Raw genomic sequence first — 14,923 nt, 5'->3', positions numbered from 1 at the left:
AGTTTTTGGGCTAGCCTATTACCACCTGATCTTAACTGAATACATAGTTCTCAGTGTCTTCCTACAGCATACTCTGCTCCTGCCAATGCTGGAAACAAATGTGTTTTACCTACATGCTGAAGTACGTGTGTTTTGCTGTCCACTTTTTGCAGATGTAAATGAGTGCAATGAGCTGAACAACAGGATGTCTCTCTGCAAGAACGCCAAATGCATTAACACAGAAGGTTCGTACAAGTGTTTGTGTCTCCCAGGGTACGTACCTTCAGACAAGCCAAACTACTGCACACCACTGAACTCAGAACTAGACAGTGAACTGGAGTAGAGGAAAATCTCCATATCCTAAGCCCATATACTCTGCACTGTATAAAGAAAAAGAAGAAAAAGTATTTAACTTGAGAAGAGGAGGCACCAGAGTAGTGAACATAAGAGGAAAAGAGCATTAAATATGTGTCGAAGGTGAGACGTGATGGGCTGACTGCTGGTCAGCTTCACTGAAGTGACAGACCAAACCAAATGGACACATTACTCTGTATGAAAGAAATAATCAAGTATATAGTGTGTTCATAAGAAAAAAAAATCATTGAAAATAAGCAAAAACAGTGCTGTTATTTTAAACAGAAGAGCTTTAGTTTTCTGTTTCTTTGTTGTTGTTTTTGTTTCTGTTTTGTTTTTACTATTGCTTGATTAAATTTGGCATTTAAATAGTGATGGAAATATTTTATATTACTATGTCATTTTTGATTGTTCAGTTCCTTGCCTACTGTTTCTTCTCAGACCTTTTTTCTGATCAGTACAAATTATTTGATACAGATATTCTTAGGATATTTTATAAGAACTGTTACACAGGGTAATGCTCCTTCTACTCTGGAACATTGGTCAGTGACTTGTTTTAATTTGCCAGTTGTCTGCCCTGTGGAGCAGGCACCATTTGTTTTCAAATGTTTATATACCTTGGCGAAAAGTCCTTGTATTCATTTTGTATTCTGTATGGTTGTTACTGCACTTAAAGTCTCTAGAACCTTTCTTGCCAAGTTCAAAGCTGCTAGTGGACAACATTGGATTCCTTTTGTACATTAAAACAAAAGATTTTAGCTCACGTCTGTATTGTAATGTGTAAATTGAACACGAGAGATCTTGTATGATTACCCTAACATATTAAAGCTGTATATTAAAACTCAATAAAATCACCTTTTTTTAGAAAAAGCTATTTACTAATTGTAGGCTTTTTTATTTCCCTTATTGGTATTTAAGTTACATGAATGTAACCCTAAGGTGTTTACAGTACTAGAATTAACTTACATTGCAGCAGTGAGAGGGAGGTGCCTGGGTGTTTTTTTTTTTGTTTTGTTTTTTTGTGTGTGTGTTGTTTTAATAAGACCAGAAACTGAGTTAGCTGATGGGTGAAGTTAAGACTTCCAGGGTGAGGAATTCAAACCCAGACCTACAGAAGTTGTTTGACTTGGAAGTTGTCTTCCATGGAACTTTTCTTGCTACCTAGCTTAGGCATAATTCCCAAATAAGTCTGCGAATCAGGCTCTTCAGTATGATGGCTCAGTTTTCAGAAATAGTTAAGAGGGAGAATTTCCTTTTCTTTGCTTGCTGAACTGTACCTTCCCATCGGCTCCATTTTTCAGTGGAAGGACACAAAGATTACCAGACTGACAGATGTTTCACTTCGACCTCCTCTAGAATGAAACGGTTTACTTTGGCAATCCTACAGCAGGTCTTTGTGGTATTTTCCAAATGAAACATTTTTGTTGTGTCTTTCAGACCTGCCCTGCACTAAGAGAAAAAGGATAAAATGAGACTTTTAAATTGCCTGAAAATTTGATTTTTATTTCTCATTTCACCAAAGAAAAGGAATACTTGTTTCAGGTCTGAGTATTTTACAATATTTAGGTCAGTCACAGAACTAAAAATACTGTACGCTGTATCCTTTTAAGTACTAAGTGCTCAAGTAGGTCTCATTAAAGCTCCTGTCCCTGTTCACTGTGGCAGCATGGGTCCTTCTTGGGGCCTCTCCTCTGTAACTGCCAAAGTCTGACACTAGGACAAGTGAAGGCATTGCACATTTAAGATCTGACTGTATGAAAAATGAAGGAAACTGTCCTGAATAAAAATGTTAGGGGGGGATCTTCAAGGAAGAGACTACTTGCAAAGTACCAAACATGTATAACTTTATTCTGGAGTTGAGCAGAAGAAAAATGGAGGGCCAGTCTCTCTCCTCAGTCAGAAGAGGAACCGCTACAGCTTATCTAAAATTAGAAGAAAAACTACCTGCTTACCTGCTGTGGTTACAGAAAAGGAAGAAAGATCTGATCACACTAGGAAATTCTGTAGCTAAGGGGTCATAGTTGTCCTGCCTAAAGTTAAATCTTCTACAGCCTATTATCTCCTTAAATTTTCTCAAATAAGAGCATGAGATGCACAAAAATTTCAAAAACGAATATACAGAGTTATGGCTGAGACATACCCGGTGAAAACTCTTAACATACTGCTGTGGCTTCCTTCCAGTCAACTTCTGTTTAAGATATTGATGGAAATTCTTCTCTGTGATGATGGCTGAAAATTTACATATGGTGTCTCTTTTTCTCTCCTTATCAATGATGATTTGCCCACAGGAGCTGAGTCCACCACTTCATTAAAAAGAGGCACCCTGAAATGTAAGAGAACCCATTACGTATCTGAGCAGGATTCAGAACTCAGCAACTGTCTCACTAAATCATTCTCCCTCCAGTATGTAACTCTGTAGACTAATTAAATCTGCCTCCAAGGTTACCAGAACCTTCCATTCATTCAAAGAGGCTTGTTTCATCCTTCTTTTTTGAGAAAATCTATATATCCTCAAGAAACAGAGAAGTGCCTGAAACAGATGCTCAAGAATTTAAAGTGGAGAAACTGAAAGCATGGTAACAACAGAGAGCTGTACTTCTGAGAACAGAGCAGCTCTTTCACATGTGAAGAAGCTGCACTCTTCTGAAGATCTGTGGCTTTTCCCCAAACTTTTAGGAGCTTCCCATCATCACCATGTTATAGAACTGTGCTGCAAAGAGCTCAGTACTTTCACACTGGACAATCCTTGTTAAAAGGAGTTCTTCCTGAAAGGTGTTACCCTGAAATTTGGATTAAAGAATTCTGTTCTACATTTGGCTGTCGTGAAAATTCAAAGACAATTTCCCAATCTCTCCCCTGGATGGCCTCCTCCTCCCTCAGAAATGGGCTTGGCTCATCTGTGAAAGCTGGCTTACAGCCCTAAGCTGCCGTCACAGCCAGCACCGTAGCCTCAGGCTTCCATATCTCAGTACTGCTCCAATCCTCCCCCAGTTAGGGAGTTAGGATGGCAGCATGAGTCTCTGCTGCTCCCGGGAGAATCCCAGTGTGACAGCTGAGGAAATGACAGTTAAACTTCAGTACCCTTAGAAACCTTTGCTTCAGGACAAACACTGTACGGACCATGTAATTCTGAGCCACAGAATTGGCTCCTTGCTGATTTATTGCATCTTTTTAAAACAACAAGTTTAGAATAGCCTGGGAGTTTGCCATTCTCAAACAATATACACTCCAAGTCGCTTTGTTACTTCAGAGAAAAAACACAAACCCAAGTCGGTTCGTGAGCAAAAAACCCTAAAACAAAGCCTGCTTTCCTACAGCCCATCCCCACAGCTCCTCTCAGCAGGCCAGCTCCAGCTCCTTGCATCTTCCTGCCCACCAGGCACAGGTCTGCAGCTGGGCACCAGGAAGGGCTGATGGCCACACGAGCAGTGATGCAGCCACTGCCACGCCAACAGCCAGCCCTGCTCACAGCAAGCAACGCCGCTTTCTAGCTCTTCACTAAAGCGCGAAGGCCTCAAAATACCATCCTTCTGGTCCTCTCTTCCTTAAACATATAGCTGAAACTGGTAACAGGGTTAAAAGCTACCAGCAGCAGTAAGTTCAGGCAGACACACACTCACTCTGGGTCCAAAAAAACCCAAACCAACCATCAACCCTGCCTCAATGAGCTCTTACCCTATCTGTTGCTGTTATCAGCAGTACATAGCAGAGGTTTTGGTGTGTCCTTCCACCTCCCCTGCTTGACTCAAAGGTGCAGCAGTTGACTTAAGCCATGCCTCCAGCTTGGAAATATTCTGGTTCAACAGCCTCATTAAATCTGCACTTATCCACTGCCAACACTACATGAGCAAACTACTTTCTGCATGTTTCTGCCTTTTCCTTTTGCCTCTTTTTACATCTTATTTGACTTAAGACAAACACAAAGAGGGAGCGAGAAGCATACCAACTGGCCTAAATCCCATTCAGATCCCAGTGTTTTTCCCATGTTGACTGGCTCCAGGCCTTCAGAAATGCCTTAAATAAAATACAATTGAAGGAATTAAGCGAAATCCAGTTTATCCGAACAGGTCTTGAGCCCACCTACTTTGCCCCAGAGTAGCGTGACTGGTTCTGGCACTTCACCTGAAAAGCTGCAAGGCTCAGGAATACAATTTCAATTCATAGTTAAACAAACATTTTCTTTACATCATTAAGAGGAGGGATTGGACACCATGGCTGTAGCCATTTACTGGTTACAAGAGCTGTGGTTTAGGTGAGAACCCTAAAAATACAAAAACCACTAAGTACAATTCCTTGATTCAAGTTTGAGTGCAGCAGTCTGGAACTGATTACAATTTATACCAAATGGCACCAACACTTTTTATACCCATAGCAACCCCCCCCCTTTTTTTTTTTTTAATAAATATATAGTCCTTCTCCAGCCAGCCATTTCCTTGCTACAAAAGTGGTGTTACGAGATTGCTGATGTGCTTAAAACTGAATTCTGCTAGCACAGTAGCATTATAATGGAGCTAAAGAGAACAAAGGCACTATGGCACTGACAGAGACAGAGGCATTTCACTTAGACACTACATATGAACAGACACTTTCCTGTCAGGATGCTAGTCAGTGAAAAAATAGCCAAAATTAAAACAGTATTCAAAGCAATCCCTAATATTCCTTGGGAAAAACACTGTCACAGCAGGAAAAATTGCTTGAATTCAAGAGACAGAATTGGCAGTCACGAAAATATTCGGCTGCTCAGTGGCAACTGACAAATTCCTGACTAAGAGAAGTCCCAAAACATTGAGGGCTCCAAATAGTTGCCGTGGACATTAGCTCACAGTGATCCGGTTTGAATCCCTCACTGCCTCTGGACAGATGTCCACATGGCAGCTGTGGCAGCAGAGAGAATCCTGGCTTTGGCAAACCCTCCCAGTTTTTCAAAAGGAAAGGTGATAGATCCCATTAGAGCATGGCATGGGCCAGACCTGGCCACCAATTGAACCACAGCACATGCCTTTAAAGTACACACCAAATTTAAAAACCCCACTGCTGCCTCTCAAAGAGACTACAGTATTGTTCTTCAGTAATGCCACCCACTTTGAAGAGCAGTTTGTTCTTGATGTGTGGACTAAGAGCAAGTTGGCCAAGGGAATTCAAGCAAAAAAAAAAAAAAAAAAAAAACAAGTGAATTTGCCCTATGTGAGGCTGCTCCTCACTCCTGAAATCATAATTTGTTATTTGTATAGCTTTATCCTACCAGAAGATCTGAAATTTATCTAGAAAATCTATGTGAATGAGGAAAATGACCAGTTTGTCGAAGACTTCCCTTTAAGTGACAACAATGTCAGCTTGTTAGAGAACAACAGCAGCCTTGGAAAATGCCAAGGACTGGGCTCCAGTCACTGCATTCACAGCAGGAGAACCACAAAACCTGGAGACTCCTGGGCCACCGCTCCATAGCCAGCAAAGGCTGTGTTTGCACACCAAGCAGGGAATACAGCCCTGCACCTCAGCAGCTGTGTAGCCTCACCAAACTCTGAAGCTTGTCATGCCTGAAGTGGAAGATTATACTAAAGACCTCCAGAGGTCCCTTCCAAAGTACATTTTTTCCATGTCAAGAGGATGTGATCTGATACAGCAGTCTCTGTGCCCTAACCCTATGTAAGACAGGCAACCTGACAGAGGGGATGTGAAATGGGGGTTGGAATTAGATAACCTTTAAGATCCCTTCCAACCCAAGCCATTCTATAATTCTGTAATGCTCTTCCCCTTCCTCTCCCACATCTGAGAAAGCACCAGAAGCCTGCCTTTCACTCTGGAGAAGACACAGATCTGCTCAGCCCACCTCAGCAGTATCCTGTCCTGAAGGAGCATTACGCACTATGTATATGAAGAGTTAAGCAGCAATCTCAGGTCAGAAGGAAAGTTCTGCAGTGAAGCCTTTGTCCTGACGAAAGGCACAGAGGAGAGAGGAAATTTGGGTATTTTTATTACTTTCTATGCTGATTTTCCTTTCCCCGAAAGTCATGCTTCTCCACACACTGCTTTCCATTAGTTCTAAACCAGAGGGGATGAAGAGGATACTGTTAGCCAGCACGGAAAATTTCTACGTGACAATTTCAGCATCACCTCCAATCCCTATCTAGTTATGCTGCCAGGATCCATTCCAGACTGGATTTTCCAAGGCACTCCATATTGACTTAGCTTGTTTTCCCACCAAAGCCTGTGGCACCTGCATGGAATTCAGTGGCAGAGCAAAGGCTGTGCCAATCTTTTCTGAAAAATCCCACTATGAGTGTTTGATGAGGAATGTCTCTGGCAGGAAAGATTTGACTACAGCTAAGCAATATTTTTTTTTTTTTCACAATAGAAGTTTCATTTATGCCACTTCTCATCCAGGAGGTAAGTGCCCCAAAGGGTGGGTAGGACCTGTTCCAATATCCCCAGCCAAAGACAGTCTGTTTCCACCTTAAAATTAAGTCATTTTTCCAGTCATTTCAGTGGTCCCTCTAGTGCTACAAGTGGGCGCTGTTCCCTGGATCCATAGCCACCCTCCTTGTTGCAGGCAGCCATACGCAAAAGCATTCCCTATTTCCTGTCCCATTTGATACTCCTTTCCATTGATACTCCAGCATACCCTGCCATCTGCTCACAACCAAAGCCTCAGCCTCCCATGCACTAATTCCTTCCTGTTTACTGGTACAGGCATCCACAAAGTAGTTTTCAGTCTCTAAATACAGATGTGGCATGTGGTGAAAGTGATAGCTACAATCCGGTGCTGAGACACATCTTCTGCCAAGGTAAGCTGATCACATCCGTCACAAATCATCTCACAGCGTTCTCTCACCTCGTAGAAACAGAGGATACACCCCCACCTCACATTTATATTCTTCTCAAAACTACTCAGAGGGCTGCAACGTGCATGTTTGCCTTCTTTTACTGTAAGCAAGAAGTTTCAAGTACTTTTAGCAGCTAACGTACTCTGGCCTGCAACATCACCAAATGGAGCTGCGCAGCAAACACAGGATAAGGAAGTTTCAAAAATAAAGCAAGAAAGGAAAGGGAAATCATTTGTTTTTTGCAACAGCGAGCTGAATGAATGTGGAGCTTTCATTCACGTTTGCTCGTGCTTGAAGGTCATTTTTCAAAACGCTAAAGAACTACATTAACTACACTGCTTCTTGCAATGCTATCCCATTTCATTACACTGAATATAAAACAAAGCTGAATTAATGCTAAATAAGCTTTTGAGGGTTTCACTAGTGAAGGAAATAACACAGTGCATCCAGCTATACGTATTAATTTAACATCTGGTCATAGTTCTGGTAATGGGCTATTCCACCACAAGGCAGCAATAACTGCTTTCAGCCAAGCTGGCCCTTACTTCATCCTGTAAAACTTGGTTTATGTTTGAGCACTAGCTACAAACATTACATCTACCACATACTAGACTAAAACAAAACACTCGCAAACATGCACCATAAGGAAGACAAGCCAGGAAAATCTAATACTAAGTATTTTCCTGTCTAAATACCTAACTCAAAACAGCTACAAGACACTTGGTGACACCCTGAGCAAGGGCTCCTTGTGCATGTTCTCATCAGCCTCTAGAGCAGGCCCAAAAGATCCCTGCAGCAGATCTCTCCATTCCCTTATACTTTTTATTTCATACCTTCCATTCTTTGAAATTTTCCCCAACATTCCTTCTCTTTGTTCTTCTGTGTTAACACTGTCTGTTAATCTGTGTTAACACTTTCTCATCTGATTTTGGTGCAACTCTTCTGACTTCTGGGGACTCACACAGGGAATAACTCAGCTCACAAAACAGGAAGAAAGGCATTTTTCTAACTCTATAGAAAAAAAAAAATAATAATTCAAAATAGTGCCAAATGAAGTGTTTAAAATCTTTTGAAAGAGATCTAGAAATATTAAAGCAATCTGCCAATAAAAATTTCTTCTGTGTTTCAGAACAAATATTATTTCTCCAAACCCTTTCAAGTCCCCCAGTGGCAATGCAAAATGTGAATTAAAGCATATATGTACTCAAGGGACAAAAGGAAGATTCACATCAATGTTTTCAAACTCTGAGTTCTGGGGGCTAAGTTAGTTTTACATAAATCCTCTTCTTGTAGCATCATTAACAGGCTGCCCAGGGAGCTGTGGGATGGAGCTGTGGGGGGCAGCTGTAGCACTGAGGGATGGGTTGACGGTTGGATAAGAGGATCTTAGGGGTCTTTTCCCCTAAGGAATCCCTTAAGGATTCTATGATTCCATAAATGGAGTATCAGCAGGTTGTAAAAACATTGACTTATCATAAATGTTTATAAACGATCATAGAATTCTCCTGTTCCACAACTAGCAGATCTGGATTCAGCAGCAGCTGTTCAACAACGGGGCAGAAATATAAGCACATATCATCAAGATGCGGAGACACACAAGGAGAGATGAAACCCTCATGATTTGTTTGGGCTGGAAACTACAGAAAGGAGAACTACGGGGAAGTTTTGGCATTCATAGGTGTTAAAAGCAAAGACACTTTTTTTCCCGTCTTCGTCACTAGAGGTCAGCACAGCATCTAAGTGCCACACTCTTCGGGTTTAAGGAATGATGATAAAAATCAGCGGCTCGGACTGTAACAGCACATCTCCAGAAATAGCTCCAAGAAGACACCATCTGTATGTCTGCAGTGAACTTTTGAGCCAACTGTGAAGCCTCAGACAGGGACACTGCTGATGGCAGCCAGTGAACAGCCTAGACTAGAAATGAGAATAAAAACATGCTGAATGAGTAGAGGTTCCAGCAGAGCAATTAGTGTCTAACAACGGCTATTTATAAAGCATCCATTAGCCCAAGGTAAAAGCTGTCACCTTTAGAAGCCCAGCTGACTAGCTGTCTGAGGACTCCTCCTGATGGATGAGAAATAAACTATTTAATCTCCCTGCACAACAACATTCCTATCCCGGCTGCGAACAGCTGGGCTAGCTCATGTAAAGTGAGCTCCTCTGGGCAGGTCAAGCAGATACAGAAAATATTAACTGCACTGGAACATTTCCTAGGAATGCTGAACAAAGAGCCACAAGCAGACGCTCATCTTCCCAACAGTACAGGACAGACAGCTCTGATGTAATCCTCATCCTTTTGAAGTCATGGAGAAACCTCCCGGCCGCTATGCCTGCTCCTGGGCCTCCCAGTGCTCCAGTTACTGCCAGCCAGGGGATGATGCGCCAGCACGGCAGGGACCAGGAAAAAGCAGCTCTTCCTTTAAGGAGATCATAGGAGGCTGCAGCACAACGAGACAGGTGCAGGCAACAGATTTGGCACTGAAGAAGAGATGTCACCTAATGCAGGACAAAACCACTCCAATAGAGCACATGATAGAAAGAGGCCCGTGTTCCTGTGACTGACGGGACTTGTTTTACCACTCCAGTGAGAGCACTTTCGTCAGTATGACTCAGACTCAGAGACCTGTGCTGCTTGCAGCTATGCCTCAAAGACCCACTTAGGACAGAATGCCTTACCTCAAGCATCAAAGGGCATTCACCAGGGCCCTGCACAAGCTGGCACAACAGTGCCGAGCACAACTTGACCTGCGTACTTCTCCTGGCCTGACAGCTAAAGGACTGTTGGGTCCTTGAAATCCAGAAGTTTGGCTAGATGATGGGAACTCTTTAAACTATGGCAAAAGAAGCAATGGGAAAACAAACTTGCACAGTCCTAAGCATAAAGTAACTCGCCTTGCTCAATGTATCACTGCAAGAGGAAGACAGCAAAAAAATGAGACGCTAACCCTATCTGTGTAAGAGCAAAGCACGTAAACTTCAGACATTTTAAAAGACTGCTCTTTCTCAATCTACACCTGCCTACAAAGGGTAAATACAATGGTGGACACCCAGGCTCTGGCAGCCATAATAAAAGCCTTTTTGCTACAGATGCCTTGCCTGTATAACGCATTCTTGCTCCTTTATCAGTACATTACACAAGCACAGAAGCTATTTGTCACTGCCATATGTTTTCTAACTTTTTCTCTTGGAAATTTCAATTCTAAAATACACACATTAAAACAAATCCAGTGGGCTTTTGAGATCAAACAGCTATAAGTTGAAGTCTGGGTCTGATAAAGCTTGAGGGCTTCTAACCATTATTAATGCCTTTGAGTCAGAGCGAATGCAAATCAAAAATGGGCACATGGTTGTGCAAGGTGCTCTAAAAAAGGCTCTCTCTCCAGTGACATATAAAACAGGAAAATAAGATGGATACAGATGGCAGCAGTACGCAGCTGTATAATGAGATAACTCTAACAATACTGAGGGTAGCTGCCCACCCCGCTGCCACAAGGGCTGCAGCCAGGAATGGGGACAAGCAGCGTGGTTCCCTGAGCAGCCAGGAGAACAGAGAAACCACACAGCACAGGCTTTACAGAGGAACCTACTGGATGTCATTTCTGACAGTTCTAGAACTCACTGAAGTTTTAAGCACCCCATTTTACCTCCCTGGAATGAACCACCACCTGCTGCCCCACGGGGCGGAGGGACAAAAGGGTCATGCAGCATAGGGTGGTAATGCTGCAGTTATTTATAGCAGCTTTTCACAAGTAGAGGAGAAAGCTCGAGGGCGCACACATGAAGATTTTACAAGTGGGAACATAATATGAAATTGTGAGCTGGCCGCAAGCAAAGATCAACTCTGCCAGAATAAATTATGCATATACTAAACAGGAAGAGGTAGAATGCAAAGAACATGAAATAGAAAGAACATGAAACGGGAACAAGAGACAAGTACAATACGAAGAAAATATGAAAAGAAGGAAGAACCAACAGAATAAGCATCCCTGATAAAAGTATTACTTCCTGTGAGACCTTTGGCAAGTTATTCAATTTCCTCACCCGTAACACGAGGTAATGTTTCCTGCTGTCATCATCTCCCCAAAAGCTTTAAGCCTCTGATTGTCTGGATAGCAATCTATCACAGGGAAGAGATGGAGACATATATAGGGTTTAGGCCTTAACAACTTCAGCAGTTCTTCAGTAAAGCTTAATATTAATCTTAACTGTTATGCTGCCATCATGCTCTTTGTTCACAGTAAAAAGAAACACACTGTGTTTGATAAGCAAGAAGGTGAGAAATAGAATAGCCTTCTGCTCACTCTCTCCCTCCATAATCACACAACCTAAGACACACAAATAGCTGCAGGCATGAGGGATTGCAGGCAGCAGCAGCACTAACCTCATGAGGCCACAAACACAGAGGACAGACGATGAGGACATTACCCTCTATGTGTATGTTGACTCACAGCTTGAGTCTGACCTGTAGTTTTCCCTGACTGCTTTTTTTTCAGATCACAATGAACTGTTCTTCAACTTGCCCCACAGCTGCAAGCAGTAGATCAGGCGGGATATTTTTATATTTTGATGCCTTGCTTGAATGGCGGAGGGGAGGAAAACAATAAACTTTCTATACTGTGAACATAAGCTATAATTAGAAAGGCCCTTAAACTCACATCTCCTCAGCTGCTGTAAACTGTCACAGATCCATTAAAACCAATTGGCCAGATTCCCCAGACAGCTCGGATCAGCTCAGATTTTTGGAAGCAAGGGATCTGGCCCACAGCCCGCACTGCAGTCCAGAAAGACCATCAGCGTTTGACAGGATTGGAAATCAAAAGAAAGATCAGCGTCCTTATAACTTATTCAATGCTTCTGAGACAAGTGATCTCCATGGCATTAAATTGGGTAGACTAAACATGAGCTATAAAAGACAAAAACCTGTTTATTGTTTCTCAGGATAGCTTCACCAGGGAAGATTATGTAATTTCTTGCAACATATTCCATAAGGTGATGAAACGTGGAGGCAAGGAGACAGCTGAGGAGAGAAGAGGGACAGAAACAACACTATGAGGAATTTTATCTATATTTTATGAATATAGATGTGACAAACTAGATAATGCTGTCCGGCTCACGCTGAACAGGACTTTATGTCAAATCTATTCCCCACTGATGTCAGTGGAAAGACTGGCGCAACACAACGCTGCTCAGCAGCACAAAACAAGGGCAGCATAGGAGAGGAGAAGGTTCAGATATTTCAGCTTTTTGTTTTGGAAGCTGTTCTTACAAGCTCCCACACTCCAATTTCATGAGAATTTGGATTTGTTACCATTCCAGCTATGAAAAGCCAGGTGCAGAGCTAAACTAATGCAGTCATCAGCAGTACAGAGGAAACTGTATAAAAGCATCCAGAGTCGTGTCCTGCTGCTCACTAGCAGAAACGAAGATGATCTGTATAAAGCCCCCTTATGGCACCCAGTAAAAAGCACTGCTTTTGGATCATTCACTCTGAGCTTGTTAATTCTTGTGAAGAATTCATGTCAGGAATGAGCTGACTCTGCCTATGGGCACTCCCCAAAAAGAAAAGTTTGCTTACATACCTAACGCAGCACGCATGCATGCATTTTCAAGGCACAGAGTGTAAACGAGCAGTGAAAACTGCTTTGAATTCCAGAGGACCAAAAGCATTCCTGCAGGGAATGGGTACAACAGTGTTATTCTACTCTGCATCTACTCCCACAGCCATTATTTATCCTAATCTGGTGCATACAAAAGATTTGGGAAAAAACGGAGCTTTGAGAACATACATCTCTTCTGCTTTGACACAGAGCAATTTGACTGAACCTTATGAACATTTGCCCTCAGCATCTCTTTCTCACCCAGCTCTCTTGTAGCTCCATGAGCTACCTTATCCCCAAGGTCACTCTGAACTGGAAACTCTCAAGACCTCTCAAGGTAGGCTCTCTCCTCAAGCATGAAGTGAAAATGAAAAAGTTTGCAGAGCAGCTAAGAATATCTTCCAGCGTGCAAAGTAAAAATGACAGAGAGGAATCCTGCTTCAACCTTGCCTTTTACCTGCAATGCCTTCAAGATGCTCTGACTGACATGGAGATAAGGTGCACGCGCTTGAAAGAAAGGCTGCCCTCAAACACAGTGCAATCAGGCTCTGCAGCTGGGCACTGCTGGCACTGCGCTGACCCAGACTAAGCCTCTCCAGGGCACTGGCTGTGCTTGGTGCTGACTGCACCACACTGCACAGAGAACACATGATGCAAGTTCAAGTCTGTAATCACTAGCAACTCACTGAGCAGATTTAAGCTTTAAACCGATTTGAAAAAAGGCACAAGTGAAATACTGCTAAGCAACTTCGTACTTGAGTGCTGTTACACTGTAGAAATGAGCTTTTCAGAAAGAGAGTTAGTTAGGTCTATTCCACACTCAGTCAGCTTTTACACACTGCCACTTCTGCAGCCTTAGTGTCAGGTCTGAAAGAGCCACACAGACCACAGCCTGCCTTAAGGCACTTTCACTGCAAAATCTCCTGCACTAAAATTGGTTCTGTGCTTCAGTTAAAGTCACTATTTGATCCACCATTCACTACAAAGAAATATTCTCATCTATGTCAGATCTATAGGACACATTCTGCAATACAGATTATCTTCCTAAAACTTTTCAGCCTGTCTGCCAATAACTAACATTAACACACACACACAAAAATAAAAAATAAATCAACCATGAATATTCTAATTTTCAGGCCCTTTCTATAAATGAAATCAATGATTTCCAGGAGAGGATGTAGTCTCATTTGGAGAATTCCATTTTCATTTAACTTTATAAAAAAGTACTCTAAGGGAAAACTTTGGACTTGAGTCATTAATAATTTGCAAGAAGTCAACAAGAATGTTTATTCACCCATCGCTTGTACATCTCTTTTATTCCCCCCCCCCCCCCCCCCCCCGAAATAATTGCGTTCTTGACATACAAAACAGAATCTTTGGGAAGCTCTCAATAAGACAGGCACTTGCCTGAAGATCTTCTTATATTTATACAAGGTCCTTTGGTCCAGAATCATAGAATCATCATAGCTGGAAGGGATCTTTAAAGATCACCTAGTCCAACTCCCCTGCAATGAACAGGAACATTCACAGCTGGATCAGGTGCTCAGAGCCCTGGTCAGCCTAACTTTCAGTGTCTATAGGGATGAGGTTTCCACTGCCTCTCTGGGCAACCCATGCCAGTGCTTCACTGCCCTCACTGTAAAAGACCGTTTCCTTATATCCATCCCAAATCTCTCCTCTTTAAATCTAAATCCACTTCCTCTCATCCTATCACCACAGACCCTGCTAAAGAGTCTGTTCCCTTCTTTCCCGTAGGTCCCCTTCAGATACAGAAAGGCTGCTCTCAGGTCTTCCTGAGCCTTCTCTTCTCCAGGCTGAACAGCCCCAGCTCCCTCAGCCTCTCCTTCAGGAGGTGTGCCATCCTTCGGATCATTTCCGTGGCCCTCTTCTGGATGCACTCCAACAAGTCCATGTCTCTTTTGCACTGAGCACTCCACATCTGAACACAGACCTTCACATCTGACGTCATTTAATCTACTTAAAACTTCCACAGATTTGCAATTTCATTCCTAAATGCCATACTAGTAAACAGCAATGATGATCATGTAATATACACAAAACGTGTAGTATTTTCTAAACTCCTCACATGCCACAGGTCTTTAACTTTCATCACATTTAGCAAGACTCAAGATTTGTGTGTATTTCACATACAAATCATAACCAGAA

General features: G+C 42.4%; 1 protein-coding gene across 1 annotated transcript in view; it reads left to right on the top strand.

Annotated features, from left to right (window-relative positions):
- Positions 1 to 1,207, top strand: part of LTBP1 (latent transforming growth factor beta binding protein 1) — a 183,653-nt gene extending 182,446 nt beyond the window's left edge. Inside the window, 1 exon segment of the mRNA XM_085219514.1 lies at positions 153 to 1,207. Within this exon segment, the coding sequence (XP_085075640.1) occupies positions 153 to 322 (170 nt within the window). The 3' untranslated portion in view covers positions 323 to 1,207.
- Positions 1,208 to 14,923: the final 13,716 nt, after the last annotated feature.

The sequence above is a fragment of the Meleagris gallopavo genome, chromosome 2, assembly GCF_905368555.1.
Source record: "Meleagris gallopavo chromosome 2, MGAL_WU_HG_1.1, whole genome shotgun sequence".
NCBI classification, from domain to species: Eukaryota; Metazoa; Chordata; class Aves; order Galliformes; family Phasianidae; genus Meleagris; species Meleagris gallopavo.
The sequence above is the reverse complement of the archived record's forward strand: the minus strand, read 5'-3'. Positions and strand labels throughout refer to the sequence as shown.